At 48.6% G+C, this 20,729-nt stretch overlaps 1 protein-coding gene across 1 annotated transcript in view; it reads right to left on the reverse strand.

Annotated features, from left to right (window-relative positions):
• HPSE2 (heparanase 2 (inactive)) overlaps positions 1-20,729 on the reverse strand; it is a 111,977-nt gene that overhangs the window by 30,916 nt on the left and 60,332 nt on the right. Inside the window, exons 4-5 of the mRNA XM_056351831.1 lie at positions 7,934-8,107; positions 7,209-7,380 (exon numbers count right to left, since the gene is read on the reverse strand). Of these exons, the coding sequence (XP_056207806.1) occupies positions 7,209-7,380; positions 7,934-8,107 (346 nt within the window). The remainder of the gene's footprint in view (positions 1-7,208; positions 7,381-7,933; positions 8,108-20,729) is intronic.

Raw genomic sequence — 20,729 nt, forward strand, 5'->3', positions numbered from 1 at the left:
CAGAGACACGTGGAGGAACAGGAGACTCATTCAGGGAGTTTGTGTACGGAGGGTGAGACAAAGCCACCGAGTTCAGGTATATCCATCTCCTTATCCTTGCAGCTGCCCGTGTGCCAGCATCCCATGCCAGCATTACTACTTGTGGGGCCCTGCGCTGAGCTAGAACAGAGGCTCAAGCTTGTTTTCAAATAAGCACTGAGAAAAATGTAATATACCGTTGCTTGGCCACCCAAACAGTTCCCAGCTCTGTCCCAGAAATGGTAATGCTGGCACAATGTAGGACAGCATCTCACAGCTGTGGGAGAGTGGGGCAGGAGAGCTGCAACACCATGAGATGGTACTGACACCAAAACTCTGTCCTGTGAAACCATGGCTCACATCTGACCTCTCCCAGAGCATTTTCCAGAGCCATATCTCCCAGGACCACAACCTGATTTAAGTGTGGTCACATCTCTGAAACAGATCGCCTGTCCTGATTCAATACTTGTCTGTCATGGAGCACCTACTGCAACCTTAAGTAAATTACTCCCATGGTTAATTAGCCTCCAAGTATGTTAAGTTCTCATCTGAATGTGACTAGCTTCAGCTTCCAGCCACTGGAACTTCCTAGGCTTGTTCCTGATACATTAAGGAGCCATCTGCATTTGGAAACCTCTTTCCCATTCAGGTAATTGCAGATGTCATCCCTTAAACGATAAAAAAAAAGTAATCCTCTAACAAAGAATGCAGCTGCATGAGACAAGTTACCATCGCACAGGCTCTCAGGTGGTTTAGCATCATCTGACTCCTGGGTGCTGGACTTCACAAACACAGGTTATTTCACCTGCTACTCCCTACAGTACTATAAAAGCAAAGTGACCCCCCCACGAAGCGCCAAGTGTGGGAGCAACACCAGCCTGCCTGCGGTACCGTGGTAGATCGCTAGAGCTGAGTGGCAGATCTCTGCCCTTTGAGCCAACAGTGACACGTAGAAAGAGCTTTATCTGGTGTCTGAATTGGATGGTGAGGCGGCCTAAGGCACAGGCTTCACTTACTAACTTCTTCCAGTAGCACAATCTACCTGCAGCAGCAGAGACAGGTACTAGACCTAGCTCATGCCACCTGCTGCAAAGACTTTAACCTGCAATGCCAGATTTCAGACAGGAATTTCACTCCAGGGAGCAGAGCCTGGTGGGGACTATGTGTAAATCTGCTGCTATATCGTGTTCTTTCTCTGCTCAGTGTCACCTTTCTTCACCCAACATGATCTACGGTGGGGCTGCGCAAGCCTTCCAGCAAAGAGAGCTCTGTGTCCCAGACTGACCCACCAGCCTCGGTAACCTGCACTCCAGGGACTCTGGGAGTTCCAGCTGGACCATGAAGTTACATGACTGATGTTTTTTCCCACCACTGATTTGTCCAGTCCCTTTCTGAACGCACAACTTCAGCCTCCACAACACCCTGTGACAATGACTTCTACAATGTCACTACATACCATGTGAAAGTTTCCTCCTTTCCAAACTTTCCTTCCAAACTACTTTCTGCTCTGTGGAAAAAACACCCCATTCACAGTCACAGGCTCGTGGGCCTCGGTAACATTCCCTCTGAGCTGCCTGCCTTACAAACTGAAGAGGCATAGCCTATTTAATCTCTTCTCACATGAAGACATCACATACCTCTGCACATCCTCAGCTCCTCTCCCTGCAACCCTCCTTAGTTCTATTACATCTTTTCTGAGATGAAAAGACTAAGGTTGTAGATAGCAATCAGAAATAAGGCACACTGTGTATTAATACAGTGGCATAATCTCATCTATGTCTTTCCTTACCCATTTTGTTCTTCCTATACAGGTAACTGTGATTTTGGCACTCCAGCCATCCAGATCAAGCTTCAGCAACAACTATCTTAACCCTTTCCTCCTGAAAGAGCAATAGCTAAATCCTTTGCTTAGATCTCAGATCCCTGGCCCTGCTATATAGCCAAATGCCTCATCACATCCTTCACACATCATTTCAATGTATTTATGAATGGATTTACTCATAATTTCAATGCTACCAGAGCTTGAGGTCATGCTGCAGTGACCTCCTCCTCCCTTTGTATCATTAATGTTGCTTGACTTTTTGCACAGAATTCTTGCTCCGGACCTATTCAGTCTGTGCCACCAGCCTTGCAGTAGCTTGCATAAGGGTGAAGCTTCTGGCTCTGCTGACTGAGACATGCTTGCCTCTGCAGCATCACAAGAGAGCCTTAGACCAGTACAGCAAGGATGTGCTTTTTAAAGAAAGCCAAATAGCCAAAAAGAGCTTCTAAAAAATGCAGTGCTTACAAGTCCCCTGTGCCAAACAGGGCAGAAGTCCTTGTCAGCAAGAGGACAGGACAAATACCAAGTTTCTTCCTGAAACCCACCCAGAGTTCTTCCCTCTGCTGGATACCACCTACTCCAGGCTCTCCTTGTTTCTCTTCCCTACTTGAATTTAAACAAACAAGCTCTGTCCATACACTGTCTTTGGTTGCTACTCCAGAAAAAGTCACAGGTCAAAAGCAGTGCCTAGACTGACTGCTGTGTGCTGACCTGCTTAGACAGCCACAGCCCTCTTCGCGCTCATGACAGCACAGACACAAGGTATGGGCAGTCATCATAAAAATACTACCAAAGACTCTCCCAATTTTTAGCACCTTGATTTTGCTTTGGCGTATGGTTGTGTTGGACCCCAAATATACAGCCTGTGCCATTTCATGAGCTATAAGCTAACACCTCTCTCTACACATAAGCACCAACGCAGGAACCTGTGCTTGGGGTTGATTTGTGGATGCAGGGAGCAGGGCTGAGGACTGCAACTGGTTTTAACCTGACCCCTACCTGGGCTGCCCACAGATGAATCAAGATGTCATCTCCATGCTCTCTCTCAACTCTGCCATGTCCACAGCTAGCAGGGAGGAAGGGCTCCATCACCACTGACAAAGATGCTTCCTCACCTTTACGGGCTCCTTTCAGAGCACTGTGGAATGACATCACCACCAAAAGGAGCCAAAGTGATCCAGACAGGTGGTTAATTCTCCACAGGTACTACAAACCAGGAATAGGAGGCAGTAGAATCATGGAGGATAAGAAGCTCTTGTGCCTTGCAAGGTGAGGACTGACATGTAGGAGCTCCCTCGCCTGCTGCTGTTGCCTGGCCAGAGGTGCTGTGGCCCTGTGACCAGAGGGCGGATGTGCAGCAGTGATGGCCATAGCAAGAAGGGGCCAAGGAGGCTGGAAAGAGGGCAGACAGAAAGCCAAGGATGCAGCGGATTGGGTGGCTCTGAGGACTGGGGGATGAGGAGGTAGGGAGAGGCTATAGCTCCAGACAAGAAAGTTTTTCACTTCTCTGGTGACTTCGTCAGGCTCAGGACTGTAAGTGGCTACAGACCATCAAGAGCAGCCAGCCTAGCATGGATACAAGTGCCTGCCAGCCCTTATCCTCCTGGCACTGCAGCTCCTGCCGTGATAGAGGTAACGCCCTAACACTTAGGAGTGTCTGTCCAGTGGCAAAAACCAGGCTACACCAACTGAGGAATAACAGGACATGAGAGCGCCTAGCCAAATCTGCCCAAACGTGCCGGTCGAAGTTTTGTACCAAATGTTCTGAGCTGTAACACAAGTTAGCATCGATTCTTCCTAATCGCTTTCCCTGGTGTTTCTTCTCTTCCAGCACTGAATGTGTGATGCATTCATGCATTAACCTTTGTGTCTGATGCCTGATCTGTTGTTAAAATCTATGTTAATTCCTTAGAATCTCACAATTTTTTCCCCAAGCAAATTCTGAGCAGTTCTGGGATTCCTGTACCTGCAGACGCGGTAGGTAGCTAACGTGGTCTGCTCTCCAACAGCTCAGGCTGCATGAATGGTCTAATTAACACCTCATCAAACTCAACTGTTGGTTGTGTCTGGAGAAATTCCCTCTTGCACCTGTGCATTCACAAGACACCATTTCTAGCTTCCCACACAGCAGGCCCCAGTCATCTGAGCAATGCTCCATCACTGCAGAGCCCATCCTTACACCAGCAGTAGTAGTCCTGGTCTACTCTCCAGGACTTGCCAGCCCAGAGTGACGCTGATATGCTCTGTGGCTGCTCAGAGCCATCGCACCATGCAGGGTGGTGCAAGAGCTCAGCAGCAATAACTCAGCAGTGAAGGGTGTGTAAAGCCTGTGCTGCTGCGTGTCAGGCAGGGCTCTTCTCCCCTCACCATATCCTGCCTCCACCATGAGAAAGTGCACAGGTTTCACCCAGCACAGCTCAGTGTCACCTGCCTAGGGACAGCCTTTGCAGTAGGGCAGCATGCATGCACACCCCGCTACGTGTGGCAAACCTTGAGGTACCTGATCTGTGCTCACCATCTAGCCTGTCTAGCAGACTCCAGAGAGGTGGCACCCCAGGAGGAGTTCTGTCCCACCTTGTCCTGGAGGACAGACCCTAGGACTGGGTCAGAACGGCCCTGGAGGTGTCCGTCTCCCACCACTGAGACAGACAGAGCCTGGTGCACAGCAGAGAGCAATGCCCATTGTCATGTTGATGCTGCCATTACAGGACAAGGTTTAAACAGTGAGAGTAAGTTTAGCTTCATTGCTTGAGATAACAGTTAAACAATAGACAGAGCATGCAACAGGAAAATGTAATCTTAGGTAGTACTTCACAATGAGACTTTTCTCTGAGTGTTTCAGGACCTCAGGTAACCCTAGAGGCTTTCCCTGGAGAACATCTAAAGCCATCTTCTACTGTCGGAGATCACTCCCTGTTCCTCTCCAAGCTCTCCTCTTCCTCTCTGAGCTCATTTCCATTACGTACCCCACCAAACCCCGCTTCCTCACTTTGTGTAACAGGGCACTCCTTGCCTGGCAGATTAATCCGTCCATCCCGTTTGGGGTGTCTCATGTCTCCCCGCCAGCCTAACTTAACACTTGAGTCAAAATCTTCTACTTGGCATATCTTTTCCTACCTGGCTGACTTTGCTGTTCATAACACTTTTTAAAATAAGAGAAAAACTTTGCAGATTTTGCATCATCAGGACTATTAATTGCATGCACTTAATTCACTCTGGAGTCTTCATCCTACTGTGAGCACTATGTAGACCACTCATGGTGGTCTGGCCAGGCAGACAGCAGGCTTGCCATTGAGAACATCTTCCTACACTTCTCCTCACTCTTGCTTACTGACCCTGTGGAGCTCATTCAGGATCCTGAGATGCACATTCTGGCTGTGACAGCCCCAGGCACATGCTGAGCCACATCCCATTGAGAAATTCTGCAATGCTCCTGCAGAAGGCAGAGCTGTTGGTAGCACTAACCAAGAGTACTGAAGAGACCGCAGGGAGCTGCTGGGAGTAAAGCTCACACTGTCAGGCAGCTTAGGCACTGGGGTTTGTTTGTTTGTCCTTTTGCAACTCCATTTCCAAACACTGCAAATGAGCATTTAGCCCTTTGTCTTTGTGTAATCAGACTTGTTCCTTCTCTTTACACCCTGCCTTGTAATAATTGGGTCTTTGTGAGGAAAGACAAGCAGCTCTTTTCTCACAGGACCTCGTGGGCTGTGCAGGCACGTGCCACTTGCCACGAGCTGCAGACACCAGGGTTTGGAGTGCAGGACACAAGGCTTCTCCATGGGAGAGAGAAATCACTTTGAGCGCTTGTGGACCAGCGTCACCCTGGCAGGCAGGGATGGTGGCACAGAAACAGCCTATAGCTTGGAGAGCCAGCATGCTTGCTACAGCTCTTGCAGACCAGTGTTGGGGTCTGGAGACCCCCCACCATCACGTTGCCAGGGCTGTTCAAAGCTTAATTCTTACCTATCTTCCCTTTCATTCGAGATGGTGTGTTTACCATCCTCTCAACAGGATTGCACACTACAGCCTCGCTCCTGGGGTTGCCGTCAGCCACAGCGCAGCCCCAGCAATGCAGAGCTGCCGGACCACCCTGGCCGTACAACATGGCTCTTCCGACCCCTCTTCCCTGGGACACGGCTGCAGCGCATGAAGGGCAAACGGAGCAGTAGGACTTCCGTTTCTTTAAGAGCTTCTTGGCTTTCATCCCTGTTGTTTTCCTTACTCAGCCTGCTCCTCCCGGTGCTAATAGATTTCCTGCTGATCAAGGCTACTACAACATTTTGTAACTCCCCCCGCACCGCTTTCACCGTGCCATACCAAATGCGGGGGCTCTGGCAAGCAATGCGTTCGTGTGGCACCAGCAGCAGCCGTGGGGGGGTGCAGGGGCTGCTCCCCCACTTCTCTCAGCCAGAGGGATGCTGGCGTCACAGCTGGTTCAACCAGCTTTATGGTCTCTTTGTGCTGCTGCAGCAGAGCTGAGAATCTGGCCCTGGCTCCCTCCCCACCTCGCCAGGGACTGAATCAGTGTGCTGTTTATTGTTTCTGCCAGATCATTCATGCAGATGTTAATGAATGCTAGACCCAGCTTTGCTCCCAGCAGAGTCCCTTCCACACCTCCCCCTGCCCAGCCCTCTGCACTGGAGTTTCTGTTTACAGTCCTGCAGGGAATTTCCCCTCTGCTGCATGGTCTTCGAGCCGCACAGTCCCAATTCCTGCTGCCAGCAGGCTCCCACACCTCCCTGGTTCCTGTAGCTGTCCAATGTCACCTCCAGGTGTCTGCGTCCCTCACTGTCACCATTCCTTCTCCACCTCTGGCCTCCCCAAACTAGAGACATGCCAATTCTCCTAGGAGGGAGCAGAGGGCTTGGCCAGTGAAGAAAGTTGCTACAGGTTCTTCCTCTGCATAGATGGAGAAAGCACAGGGAGAAGTCATCACTGAATGGGAAGAGCAAAGCAATTCGTCCAGGAGGACTCTTGAGACAACACCTACACTGCTAAGCGGTGCCAGGACCCACCTCCTGGCTCTGCAGACCACAGGCATGCAGGAGCCTGCATCCATACCACTGAGTTATCTTCACATCTCAACAAGGTGGGCACCTCAGTCTGCCAGTAATTGGGAAATGCTGGGAATAACTGGGAGATTGTTAATCAGCCCAGCCCAAAATCCCACCAGGCATCTCTGCAGAAGTTTAGCAGCAGAGATGACCATGTCCCCAGGTCCCTGGTACTGTGGTGGCTGAGCCACACAGAGCCTCACTGTCCTGGCAGCTGTTGAGCAATGGGAAGCCAAAGAGCAAGTCTACCTGCTGCAGAGGGCATCAGTCTCAAGAGGGGTTTCTGATCTCTTCATCAAAGCAACATCACTTACCCTTCCAGAAGAGCGATGACATTCTTTCTGGGCCTCCCAATGTTCGGCCCATAGAGGTTTGATCTGGAATAAGTGCGGATAAGCTGCAGCAGGCTTCTCAGCTGGATGTAGTCCTTCCCCAGCTGGCTGCCGTTCACCGAGCGGCCGATCAGGGTCCGATAGTTATTGGGCTCTGGGAAAATAAAAATAGACAAGCAAGGCTTGCCAACTCTGCTCCTTCATCCGTGCTTCCGGAGAGAGAGACACAGCTCACGCTGTCGCACAGCTTGAGCTCCGCAGAGCTGCCTGCCTGCTCTGTAGAACAGCAGAAGGAGCCTCCAAGAAGTGGATGAGGGCCACCGCTTACTCTCCTGGGCCAGCATCTCCTCCTGCACCCCCTTTTGCTGTGTGCTGGGTGAAGGACCTGCTCCCTGATGTCGTGCTCCTGTCCCTGTAGGGTCTCCCACTTCCCCTGGCACTGCAGCCACCATACAAGTCCATACAGCTGCTGGTCTGGCCACCAAAGGACTGAGAGCAGCTCAGCCAGAAACACTCCATGTGCTTTAATACCAGTTCATGGAAACGTCCAGCTAAGGGACTAACACTGCCTTATAGCAAGGGCCTTTAAATCCCTCTGAAACTACATGGCAAGGCATCCCGGGATCTGCAAATATCCTCTTCCAAAAGGGAATACCTTCCTGCTACAGCGAGCTCCGTTCCCGTGGCTCTCCTGTTCCCACACTCACCATTGCCCAGCTCCCAGGAGATGTTGTACTTCTTGCTGGCACTGTACTTCAGCAGGCTGAGGGCATTGGAGCTGTTCCAGGAATTGTTGGGATTTCGGCGCAAAGCATTCAATGCAAAGATCAGGTGAAGGCCAGAGCAGTCAGCAAAGTTATAGAGTTTGTCTAAAGACCTGGCTGGGAAGAAACAAAAAACAGTTTGTAATTCAAATGAAAGCTAGTTCCAGGGAGGTTCAAATGATCCTGTTGTCCATCAGACCTTGCCTTCTGTGTAGGATGGGCCAGGGTCAAATGCCATTCCCGCGACATCTGTAACTGCAGAAATGTGCCTGACCTTTGAAACCAGGATAGGATTCCAGGTGTGGGCTCTTCTTCTTCTAGCATAAAACTTGGATGCCCTCCACCACTGTGTCAAAGCTAGGGCCCATGTTACCAGAGACAAGTGACTTTATAACACATCCTTTCATCTGCTTTTGGCAAGGAAAGTTCATCCTCTCCTGTGCTTGTCCTGCCTTGCATCTCTTTCACAGCAGATCCCTGCAGTGCCTGGGAGCAGAGGAGGCAATCACCACCCCAGGGCTGCCAGCTCACAGCCACCTCTCGTGCCCAACACCATAACCAGCTCTCTGCTCCCACAGCCCCCTGGGCAGCAACCAAGCCCCAGAAATAATCAAATAGAACCTCCAAGACATGCACCACGCACCTGGCCAACCTCTGCTCTGCACACAGACAGGAGATCCCTGTCACCCCTTGAGCTCAGGGATAGAGGAGGGCTCGCTGCCTGGTAACAGCCTGGCCAAGTGGTCCTCCTGGGGTGCTGGGGTCTTTGTGGGATTCCTGTCCTACCTACTGGCCCCAAAGCTCCCCAGCTGGCATCTCCTCTGCTGTGCTGTGACCTTGGTGAGCAGTGGAGCACTAGCCAGCAGGAGTGGCTAAAGAAAGCTGACCCGCTAGTCGGAGAGGTGTGACATTAGGTACAGGGCGCTGCAGGTACAGCCAAAAGGTTTAACGCTTTTTTTGGTTCAATCTTCCCCAAAAACTCAAAAGCAAGCAAATGCTTGACAAAGCTAATGCCAGCATTAGCAGGACACGAACTCATGTGACAGTGAGAGGATATTTGGTTAGAGAGTAATTAGATAACTGTGGCGTTTTCAGTGATCCCTGACTGTTGAACTGCATCCCAGGACACTCGACGAGCTTCCTGAAGCAGCCTCGGAGATGCAACCACTTAACTGTGAGGAGCCACCAGGGACAGGGAGGTTCCAGGGGGCTGGGAGGGCAGACCGAGGGCTCTGCTTTCAGAAGAGGGGAAGGAGGCACGGGGGAATTAGAGAGTAGGCAGACCGGCTTCAGGTCCCAGAAAAATACTTGGACAAATAATCAAGCTGCTTGTCAGCACTTACAAAATATAAGGAGATGATCAACAGCCACAGGAATGTGTCAAGAACAAATCACACTGAAGCAATCTACTGACAGGAGAGCAGGGCTTGCAGGCAGCAAAGCAGCCGTTTAGGTCTTACACATTGATGGTTTTTAAGGTTTTTGACACGACTGCACAAGATATTCTCTTCAGAAAGCGAGGTAACCCTGATCTAGACTGAACTGCAGTGAGAAATACACACATCAAGAGCAGCTACCAGTAACTTGCTGTTAAACTGAAGGGTCTGGACAGCCTGTTCTGGGACTTTTTGCATATTCCCAATAAAGAGGGATGTAAAGGAGTGGAGGATACATATATCAGACTTGCCATGTCACTAAGGTGATAGCATGCACCACCATCGCCAAGGGAGCTAAAGGGGATGGAGAGGCAGCAACTGCATGCTCAGTGAATTGCCCTAAGCCCAGGGGTGATGCTCTGAGATCCTGGTACCCACACTGTCTGACTGAGGTGCAAGTGAGATGGTGACAGCTGGGACCTGCTCGCTGTGGTCAGGACAAGCTGCTCACAGCCTGTATGTCTGTGCTTAGTCTGTTGCTCTCCCTGGTCACTGAAAGCCTTGGTGAATACAGAGCCAGGTCTGAAAAGAAAAAAAACTTATTTTAAAAGTAATGTTTTAAGGATGGTCAAAAAATAAGCTAACTGAATAGCTAATGTTTGATGGAACACAGCAAAGTCATGGAAAGAAGAAGAAAGGAAAAATGTAGAAAAGAAATTCCTAATCCCTTTCACAACCTTTTTCTGAATGCTACTGGTTGTTTGAACAAAAAGTAGCTGAATTAGATTAATGTATTCATCCCACTGGTTCAGGCACATTAGCTCTTTTTCTGGATGTTTAGTGAATTAGAGACAGATACAGTTACTTAATACTCATTTACTTCAGACTTCCAGGCAAAAAGCTGCACTTGAAATGAGAGTCCTATAAAAAGGATAAGATAGACACCTAAATGACGACAGGAAGATAGCAAAAAGGTGTTACCTGCAGTTCCCTTGCTAGAAATGAAACCTTTTCACCAGCACAAAACAGTTGTACTACAGAAGGGGATTTGGTTGGTGTTTAGAAGCCTCTGCAGAGGACTGGGAATTGATTTTCCATGCATCCACCAGAGGAAACAAGCTGTCTGTTTATCCCAGTGCAGGGCCTGCCACTGTGAAATTATATTTTCCCCATGACACTTACTCTGTTTCCGTGTGCGTGGACACAGAGATGCCACATGTATTTCATGTTCTGCCTTCATTTTCTAAGCTGGAAACCTCAGCAGTCAGGGGAGGGAGCTGGGAGAAACACAGAGATGTCTGGGGATTGCCCCTGCATGTTTCCAGTGGTCTCCAGCAAAACCCAACCTGCAGATTACAAGGCCACAAAGAGCTGAAAACTGCTAATAAACCTATCTCTGCATCAAACCAGATTGTTCATATGGGCACTCTTGGTATCAAGAGTATCAGGTATCAAGTCCGCTTATCTCCTTCATCCTTAGCAGCTGTCTTGGGATAGTGTGAACCTGGAAGCACCAGCCTCTCCAGTGACTCTAACATAGCCTTGATAACCATTTTGCACATGGTGCCCAACCATTAGTGATTAAAGGGCATGTCTGACCCTGACCCCTCCTGAGATGACTGCCTTAAACTGGATGCCTCCATTGCACACAGATGCAGTTAGAGGAGAAGAGTGCTGTCACGGGTGGCTAAAGCACAAAAAGAAGCATATTTAGAAGGCCTCGAGTGATTTCTAGCCCTCCATAAGTACAAACAGGGCCAAAAGAGAATGCTATAAATATTTTACTGCCATGACTAGGGATGGCCACATTACTTCTGAGTAATGAGAACATGAAGAATCACAGTATTATTAACAGTTGGCTAAAACTCACTTTGAATTCTGGATAATTGCACTGTTTTTTCTTCATCAAACACAGAAAATCTTGCAGGAATTTAACCTTTCCCCAGTTAACAGATCATTAGGCAAGGCTTGCACAAAGCATTTCAATAGAAAAAGCCATTGTCATACCAGAATGAATCTTAATAGAGCAGAACTGGATTTATAAGATGTTCTCCCTTCCCCTTCTCCCCCTCTGTCCGGTGCAGAGATGCACACACTCTGCACCCACGTGCCACTGAGCTCAGGCAGAAGGAATAAAGAAAAAAAGGAAAAAAAGGCATAAAAATAGTGTAAGGATGCTGAGAGTCAGCCTCTGCCACTTGCTAACGCTCCCGTAGTTGGAACAAGGCTAACCAAGGCAGCACAGCTACGTGCTCCGCTCCCTCGTACCCAGCGGCAGTGCTTGTTGGCAGGGTTCGGTGGGGATGGGTACCTGCCCAGTGGGTTTGGGACTAGCAGCAATCAGTAGTCAGAGACAGATGCCCCGTGGCCCTGGCACAAAAAAATCAATCAGAAGATGTTTAGGCTTTCTCAACCTTTTACATCCTTGGTTGCAGAGGCTTGAATGTATCTGGAGAGTGAATACTGCCCGCATGGCTGGGGGGCTGCCAGCAAAGATCTGCTCAGAATCCTGCCCTCAGCTGAAGCTCTGCACAGGAATTAAAGATTTTGGCTGTTTGCATGGATCTCCCACCCTGCACAAAGGGAGACAATTTCAAAATGCAGGAGTAGGTGTCTGTGAGGCTGCAGATGGTGAGGTTCATGGGACAAGTGCACCCTCTGAGATTCTTTCCCATTTTTATCCTTTTTATATGAGGCTAAACTTTAAAGTTCTCTGAAAGATGGATGGCACTTCACTCTGTGGCATGCCAACGCAAAATCTAAGGCACATTAAAATGTCTCTGGCAGTTTAAAATAATTGGAAAGACTTTCCAGTTGAAGTTACTGAATTAAACATTATACTAGAGACTTTATAAAGAACATAGTATTGACCGCCATTTGGTAAGAGGGACAGTTCAATAATCTCTGGGTTTGAAAGTCTTTCACATTTTTTATTCTGCTTCAGGAATTTTGCTTTGGCAGGGTTTAGCATGAAGACTGGAAATACACGTGTGTGCTGAGATGGAGGCAGAGATCAGCCAGTGGGCTGAGGGGTGGTGGGGCATGGCACAGCATGCCAGCGGCTTTCGTAACTCTGGGAAGTGAACCAGGAGGACAGGAAAGAAGAGCCTGTTCTCCCTCTATCCTCATTGTTCACCACGTCCATCTCTTACACATGCAGTGCATGCCAGCGCTGAGGAGGACGGGGAGAGAGCTGAGCACGGAGTGGGCAGCACACACTGCACTCCCCAAATCCACAGGTTAGCTGAGAGATCAGGCAAATGCACAACAGATGAACCCTTCTGTTGATAAAGCAAAGAAATGCAGTTCTAGAAATAACGATTTCAACTAATCACGGGTATTGCTCAACTCTGCATTCCCCATAAATTCTGAGCACTGCCTGGAGCGTCCCAGCAAACAGCTCTTGATGCCAGCACCGAAGCCAGCAGCATCCCCTGCCCTTTAAGCGCCCACAGGAGATAGCAGAGGGAAGGGGTCTGGAAAAACCTGGCAAAGAGAACGCCAAAGAGAGCTTTACAGGGAGGAGGCAGGAAGGGTGGTACAGAATGTTCAGACGACGGATGAGTAAGATGGCTGGCAAGAGCAAATGATGGAAAAAGAAAGGTATTCCCACTTACAGAGGAACAAGCGGGTACATGGAAAATTTATTTACAAACAAATTGCCACTACAGTCAGCTGAGTGCCATTTGCACTGGCTCTCTTGGGCTGAAAATCCTCATAAAACCACATGTGTGTGGCAAAGACTTAATGCTTTCTTAGCAAATAAACATGAATCAGAAGATATATAACAGGCAATCAGAGTAATTCCAGACCCATGGGACAGGTCTGCAAAACCAGCTTGAAACCTTCCCATGGATTCCATCCCCAGTCACGGTAGAGTTTCAGACAGGGAAACCAGAACCCCCCATTCACAGTTTGTACATTTAGAGCACCAAAGGGTAGCCTTCACCATTACTGCAAGTTCAGAGAAAAAGCAGCATCCCATGCTGTCCATAGGCACTATAACATCCAGCTTGATCCACTAGATCATGGGAAGATTTTCCTTTTCTAGCTGCATGCTAAGCCATTCCTTCAAAGTTGCTGCTTAATGAGAATTTTAAAGATTTCAAGGCTACCAAGAAACCCACACAGTTGCTGGAAATTGCATTCTAATGATGACCATCCCAGCTGGGAAGCTGTTTGGTTTTAATTCAGTCTTCTGAAGCTTTTTGCTATGCAGTAAAACCACACCGTGTAAAGATGCTGAAGAATTCCCAGGCAAAATTGCTGGCAGGAGGAAAAAGTTTGCTCGCCTCCGACACACGTTTCACCTGAAACGCTCCCTCTGTCTGGTGAGGCTCCCGATTTCCCCCAAAGAGGATGGAGGTTTGCAGAACTGTCCCTTGCTCTCATTTACCTCCCAGCCTTCCTTATTGATTTACAGGGGAGCAAAGATTGGGGGCATGCAGCACGTGGGAAACGTTTCCCAAGGCAAGGTGCAGCGTTGGAGGTCTGCTCTGAGTGACAAGAAGTGCTTTGGCAGAGCCTAACGGTGCTATAGAAAAGGGATCTAGTTTAATCCCATCTGCAGAATACCTGAAAGTTGGAGGAACTAACTTTAATACTGCCAGCCAGTAAAGAAATGCTGTGCACTGTGTGTTAATGAGAACCTGGAATTTATATCCAGCTGGATGACAGATGGGGGATCTGGGGCTATTCCCCCCGGAGTATTGAGGGGGCCTTGTTCCAAGGGAATTGTTGTCATCATCCCTGGTCTTTAAGCAGCTGAACATTGACCCTCGATATTCATTCAAGTCTTTAACTAGATTTTTCATTTCATTGCCAATGCAGAGGTGATTATGCTGACCACGTGAGCTAGGTTTAGTCCTTAACACCACCGTACAGAAATAGCAGTCTGGGGGCTTGGTGTCAATCTCTCGCCAATAAGGAGCTTGGCTGGCAGCCATGGATTGTGGGCTGAGATCCCAGCTGGCACATAACTTGGAAGACAACCACGAGGTCTGGGTTCAATATCCAATTGCTAAGGAGTCTGGCTGACAGCCTCATTTTGTGGAATGAATCCCAAATTAATATAATGCTTTTGATACCAGACAAGGGGCATGGCACACTTCCAAATGCTGTAAGAGCTCAGATAAAAGACATAGGCATTGGGTTCAGTGTGTAAACGGTATCAAGGTCGGATAACAACCAGGAATAGGCTTAATCCTCAGACGGTGAGAAAAAGGAATGAGCACTGAGCTCTGCCTTCATGCAAAAAAAGAGCTCAAATGAGCAGAATAGCTCTGTTTTCAATCCTAGTGTGGTAAAGAGCTCACAGGACAGTAATGGTTTCTAGGAACAAGTGTAAATTGACATGGAGCTTCAGAAGAGATGTGGGATCTGGGTTCAATCTCCAAATGCTGTAAAGCTCAGATAATGGCCAGAGGGGCAATTTCCAAACCCTCTGTTCCAGCCCGGTGCCTGGGAAGGAACAAATATCACATTACAGCTAAGAAAGCTGTTTTCTTCTGCTGCATAACTTCAGACATTTTCCCATTTGGATCAGGATGAATCCAGCATCTTCTAAAATTTCAGAGGAAAGGGAGGTGGGCAGGGAGAAGGCTATAGGTTTGAGCAAAGCAAAAGAACAGAGCAACAGAAAATAAGACCACAAGCACCACCTGCTCTTGCGTACCTTGTTAGCCACCCCAGATCACTGGGCTTGAGCCATGGAAACGGCTCCAGAGAAAACATGGGTATGGCTCATCATCATCCTCCCTGCTGCACAGCGCCGGCCTGCTGGGCGCCCTTGGGGCTCTCTGTGGGGTAGCTCATCCCACTGACAGGCAGCCATAGCCTGTGCTGCAGTCACTTCTCACTGGCACTGCTCACACATGGGACGGGTGTGAAACAGCATGCACAGCAATAACTCACTCCCGCTCTTGCAGCTCACTCGTGGAGAAACCTCCTGATGCAGACAAGCTCGTTCGCTTGAGGTTGTTCCACTTTGTATAAAGGAATGCAAATAAAATGTGTGTATAAAACATTCAAATACTACTTTGAGTGGGCATTTAAAAGCTGGTCTGTTACATAGGAAACCCTTCCTGGATGAAGTTTTATTGAAAGTGATATTGATCCTGTGAAAAGGTTCAATTTTGATAAATAGGCACTATCTCCCTTTCCTTGAGGAAATCTTTTAAAAATCTAAATCTGGTCCCTGGGACTCTCGGCTTTAGCTCTAAAGTCTGAATAGGATGGACCGCAGAGGACAGGGCCTGATCGCTGTGAGTGCTGCTATAACAGGCTGTGGTTTGTCAGCCTGACCTCCAGCGAGCCAGCCTCTTGAGCAGCAACTGCGGAGTCAGGGTAAAAAGCAACTCCCCATTCCTAACCAGGGGCGCTGAAGACAAGCTCTGTCAGCACCATCCCCTACACAGGCAGTAGGTACAGCCCGGCAATTTGCTTTTTACCCTGGGCAAAGTTACAGCGCTGGGGACAGGTTACAGCCCATGCCACAGAGCCGCCTGCCTCCAGGCTTCACCTATGCACATGGAGGGTGCGAGCCCGCCAGGCTCGGGAACACGGCTGCAGATATAACCCAGCTCCGCTGCCAGACCGTTTGCTGACAGAATGACTGTTTTATATGGCTATAAGAGCAGCTATAAGCGCAGCTGTCTGAAAAGCAACAAAATCTATGATGTGTGTTTCTAAATCCAATGACAGCTGGCAGTGCTGCGCTGCAGTTCATTCCTTCTTTTACACAGTTTAGCTAAAACACTTCTCTGCAATTGCCCCAATTTATCAACAACCAGCAGTTTCTGGAACAATTTAAAAGCATTCCCAAATAGGTAAGTAGTGGTCAGCTCTTCAAGCACTCAGCGGTCTGCAAGCTCCCAAATAGGGAGGCAGCTGGAGATGGACAGGGATGGTGGATGGGAGGAGCAAATGCCCTCCCCAGCTGCCTCACAGGGAGGATGGGGCTGTGGAATACATCGGGATGGGGGGCTTTGAGGCACGAGTACCTGGGCTGCTGCAAAGCATTAACCATGGGTGGGGGGAATGGTGATTTGTACAGTTAAAAGCTGGCTTGAGGCGCAAACACGAGCCATTTCTGTGCTGCCAGGGAGGAGAAGTGACTTGGTCCCTGGATGGTTCTGGTCCCCAGCCAAGGAAGCCACGTGGAGGGGGATCTCCCCTACAACCAAGCTCACCTCCCAGGCATGAGAAATTCGGTCCAGCCCAAACTCACAGAGGTATGTACAAGATAATGCTATAGCTTGCTGTACAGAGAAGACACAAGGGCAGGTACCACACCTGTCCCCACACGCACCTCCTCCCGCCCACTGCGGGGCAGTACCCGTGGGGCAGACCACAGCAGCCATCACGGGAACCCACTCCCCTGCGCACCACTGGCTGCTCAGCCAAGCTGCATCCACAGCGTTCTTTCAGGGTGCCACAGTTGCCAGGCAGAGGTTTTCTTTATAAATACTTTTTCTTGACAGCACCTGAAGTGCTAACACTGCAGCAAGAGGATAGATGTTTTCAACACCTTCCTGCAAGATGTGAGCTGGGCAGTACAGGCTGAGCAACACCCTGTGCACGTGCTGCACAGCTAAACCGGGATGAGAGACGTACAGATACAAAGTGTGGTTTTAACATGTCCATTTAATCTCAGTAAAATGCTTAACGCAGGTAAGCCGTGCATCTAGCGCTCAGATTCCCTCCAGCCCAGCCGGCAGCTCCCATGTTCTGGTTTTGCTGCCTGAACCGCTTTCATGTGGCAGACACGGTTCGATTCAGAAAAGCTTCACGCAGGGATGCAAACCAGGCCACCTGACAGCATCCCCGGCGCCACAGAAGGTGCAGTGCCTCGTACTGGACCCATCTGCCTCCTGCCCCCCAGCTCTCTCGCTGCTCTGGAGGAGAGTGACACTGATCAGTCCTGCTAGGAAGCTGAAACACCACATCGGGAACAAATTCAAACTGAGGACTTTAGCCTTGCCAAACCCCAACATTCAAAAATCATGAGTCAAATTCCCAAAAATCGTGGGACTGGCTCAAGAAACCTGGTCTTAACAGAGTTTTCATTGCCTGCTGTTTTCAAAACTTTTGGGTGCCTTTATAGGATGTTTTTAGGCTCTTCTACTACCAGGAGAGCTAAAATGTGGCTTGTTTTTATTTTTCCTTCTAAGAGCCGTTGATGTGCAGCAAAACAACCATTTTATTTTACAAGTTGTTTGGGTTGGCCTCGCTTCCGCATGGGTGGGGGCTTCAGCCAGCAGCCAGGGATGGCAAGGGCGTGCCTGACACTCCTCACCAGCGGGTGCTGCAACAGGGATGCTCTGCTGTTAAAGCAATGTCCTGCCCATCTCCTCTTACAATCCCCAGCTGTTTGAGGGGGGCAAACCCAGAATCCACAAAAATCAGGTGCTTCATTTTACAGGTCTGAGTCAACATTTCCTATGGTGCAAGGAGCTGCAGCTATGGTGTGCCACTGGAAACTGCCGATCCCAGTTCCGGCCAGTCCTCTCCTGCCTGCTGACCCCGTTCTCGCCATCAGCCATCCCTGGCTGTTCCCACTTAGCAGAGCAGCTGATTTCCCTGGGAGGAAGAGGGAGTGACTAGGGCTTTTTGTACACTTTGTGAGCTGGGCATCTGGTATTTTTCAAAACTCTAAAACATTTTAACTGAAAACTGTCCTAAAAAAAAAAACCCCAAAAAAACCCAACAACCAACAACCCAACCAAAAAACAACGCAAAAAACCGGAAATGTTTCAATCTGAAATCCTTAATTAAAACCACACTCTTTAGTACATAAAGAAGAAAGTTAAAACAGAAATGTACTTTTGCACATTACAGACAGCATTATAATAAACACAAAGCACTGCCAAGAAAGAGGCATTTTCAAGGCTAAAGTAGATGCCTCCAGCTGCACTCAAATAATGTCAGAGGGCTTGTCCACGCTGCTGAGTGTCACTGCATCTGAACACGATAGCGAGCGACCAAGCTAGGCGGATGAGGAAGACGGCAATTACTGGCGCAGACCGCTAGCACTGCAGAAAGGACCACAACCCGCTGAGGTCTGTGAACTCCACTGACTTCCCACAGATCCCAGACCCTGGTCTTAATCTGTAAAGTATTTGAAGGAACTGGCCCTGGCTCTTCTTGCTCCTCTGGGCTCGCAGATACGGCTCAGCTGGAGGGACCCGGTTTGGCAGGAAGCTCTCCTCAGCTAATCTTTGGGGGAATTTTGTACCAAAGCACACAGGGTGGAGTCTGAACCTGATTTTGGAGGCACAGATGAATGGCTGGGAAAGGCCAGCATCATTAGCCTGATGTCCCACACCACACGGCCCAGGACACATACAAGGAGCACAGGAGTCAAACCCAGTCCCTCAGCAGGACAGACCAGATCTTTTGTAAAGGTAACCACCGCCAGCTTAAAATTTGCTGCAAGTATGGAAATCAGCCTGTTCCTGTGTAAAGTTTTGCAGTTATTTAATGTCCATGGTCAAAGCAGGCACCCGGCTTCTAGCCCAAACTTACCTGTTTTGGCCTTCTTCTAACTGGATCTTGCTATACCCCCACCTGCTAGGTTCTTGTTTCTTGTGGATGGCTCAGGATTAAGATCAAGCCTCCTCTAAACACACGTCCATTAAGCAACATTTGTTGCAGGTCTTCAGTACCCTCACAGTAATGCAAGTTGTTCCAAGCTTCCAATCAATTCTGCAGCTCTTTGGTAAGACTTGTAGAACAGCAAACTATGTCAACAAACCATTGCTACGTGCAATGTTTAGGATCTCACAAAACACTACTGATGTGCCAGGGGAGGATAGGTCTGCTCAGACTCCTGTTCCTCTGCACCAGCCGCAAAGCCGTGCTCCAGTGCCCACTGCTGACAGCCTGGCACTGCTGCCTGGGCAAGGTGGTCTTCTGCAGGGAGAGGGTGCTGGAAAAAGGAACATCTAGGTGAAGATGGTTGGTACCTCACCAACCCACAGAGAGGTCTGGAAGCTAGGTCTGAAGGCAGCTACTCACAAAAGCTGGTGGGTGCCCTAACACCAGCTAAAGGATCAGGATATGACAGCTAAGGGGAAGGGAAATTGCAGTAGGCTCAGAGAAAAACAGAGCAAGAATAACAGGGCAGCCTTCTGATCATCTTATACATCTGCACATACATGCCAGGGGAACAGAGAACGAAGAATGCTTTAAAGCCCTCATACACACCTACAGCATTTAGCCTCACACATGCTTCATGAAAAGACATCATTGGAGGTGAATACCAATATAAGATGATGTACATTGTTTAGGAAACCGAAGGAGGAAATCTGAAGGGGATTTTTTGGTACGGAGAATACTTTGGCGTTCAGGAAAAAGTGAGAAATAGACCCTGTGCATGTCCACAGGGATAGGGAAGAGATCAGGAGCATAGGAGATGTCCCACAGAGCTCCGTTAATCAGAAACAGGACATGGATGATGCCTTTTTGAACATCTGACTGCAGCAGCCAAATAACCAGAATTAGTAGAAACAGGTAATTTTAATTACCCTGGCATCTGCTAAAGACAGAGCAGGGCAAGTCCCAGACACACCAAGCTGCTGGAGTACATGGGGAAAGTTGCTCTGGAGAAGGGAAAGTAGTATGGGAGGGAATGTTTATTGGTTGGATATTACTGATACAGACAGTTGATTAACACTCCAAAACTGGAAGTGAATTCTAATGCAAGTGGTTACAAAATCATGAACTTCAACAATTTAAGACAGTGAAAGCACAAGAACAACGGATTAAAGATAATGTATTTTAAAAAAAAAGCAAATTTGAACAAATTCAGGGCACAGGTCAAGAAGATCTCTGGGGAAGGGAGTTTAAGAGCATTTCCCAACCAGTGAGACATGGAGAGGCAACAGCTGTGCTGTGGGTCCAGGGGAGAGAGCAGCAGAAAGAACAGCAGAAAAATACCCTGCAAATACATACAAGTAGGAGGAAGAAAGAGGAAAATATCAAACTGTAACTCAGTGCAAAAGATTAAACAACGTACAGACATAGAGGCAGCTCTTTGCAGCTCTCACAGAAACAATTAACTATGACGTGGCTGTTAATCACATTAATTTCAGGTGTGAAACAGAAGCAGACCTAAAGAGGGAAGGAACAGATAAAAGACCACTTGGGAAACCTAAACCACAAAAATGCTTAGTTATGATGAAATCTGTGTCAGATTGTTTTGTCAAACACAGGAGATTCATACGTATTCAACAGGTTTTCTTCATTTTCACCCAGAATGTTGCCATTATCAGTATGCCCTCTTGCAATAATGCTGCACTCAGCTGAAACGGTTTTACTCCAGGTATACTGGAAGTGTACTTATTGCTTTACTCCCTTGAACA

The sequence above is a fragment of the Falco biarmicus genome, chromosome 9 (genome assembly GCF_023638135.1).
Source record: "Falco biarmicus isolate bFalBia1 chromosome 9, bFalBia1.pri, whole genome shotgun sequence".
Taxonomy (NCBI): Eukaryota; Metazoa; Chordata; class Aves; order Falconiformes; family Falconidae; genus Falco; species Falco biarmicus.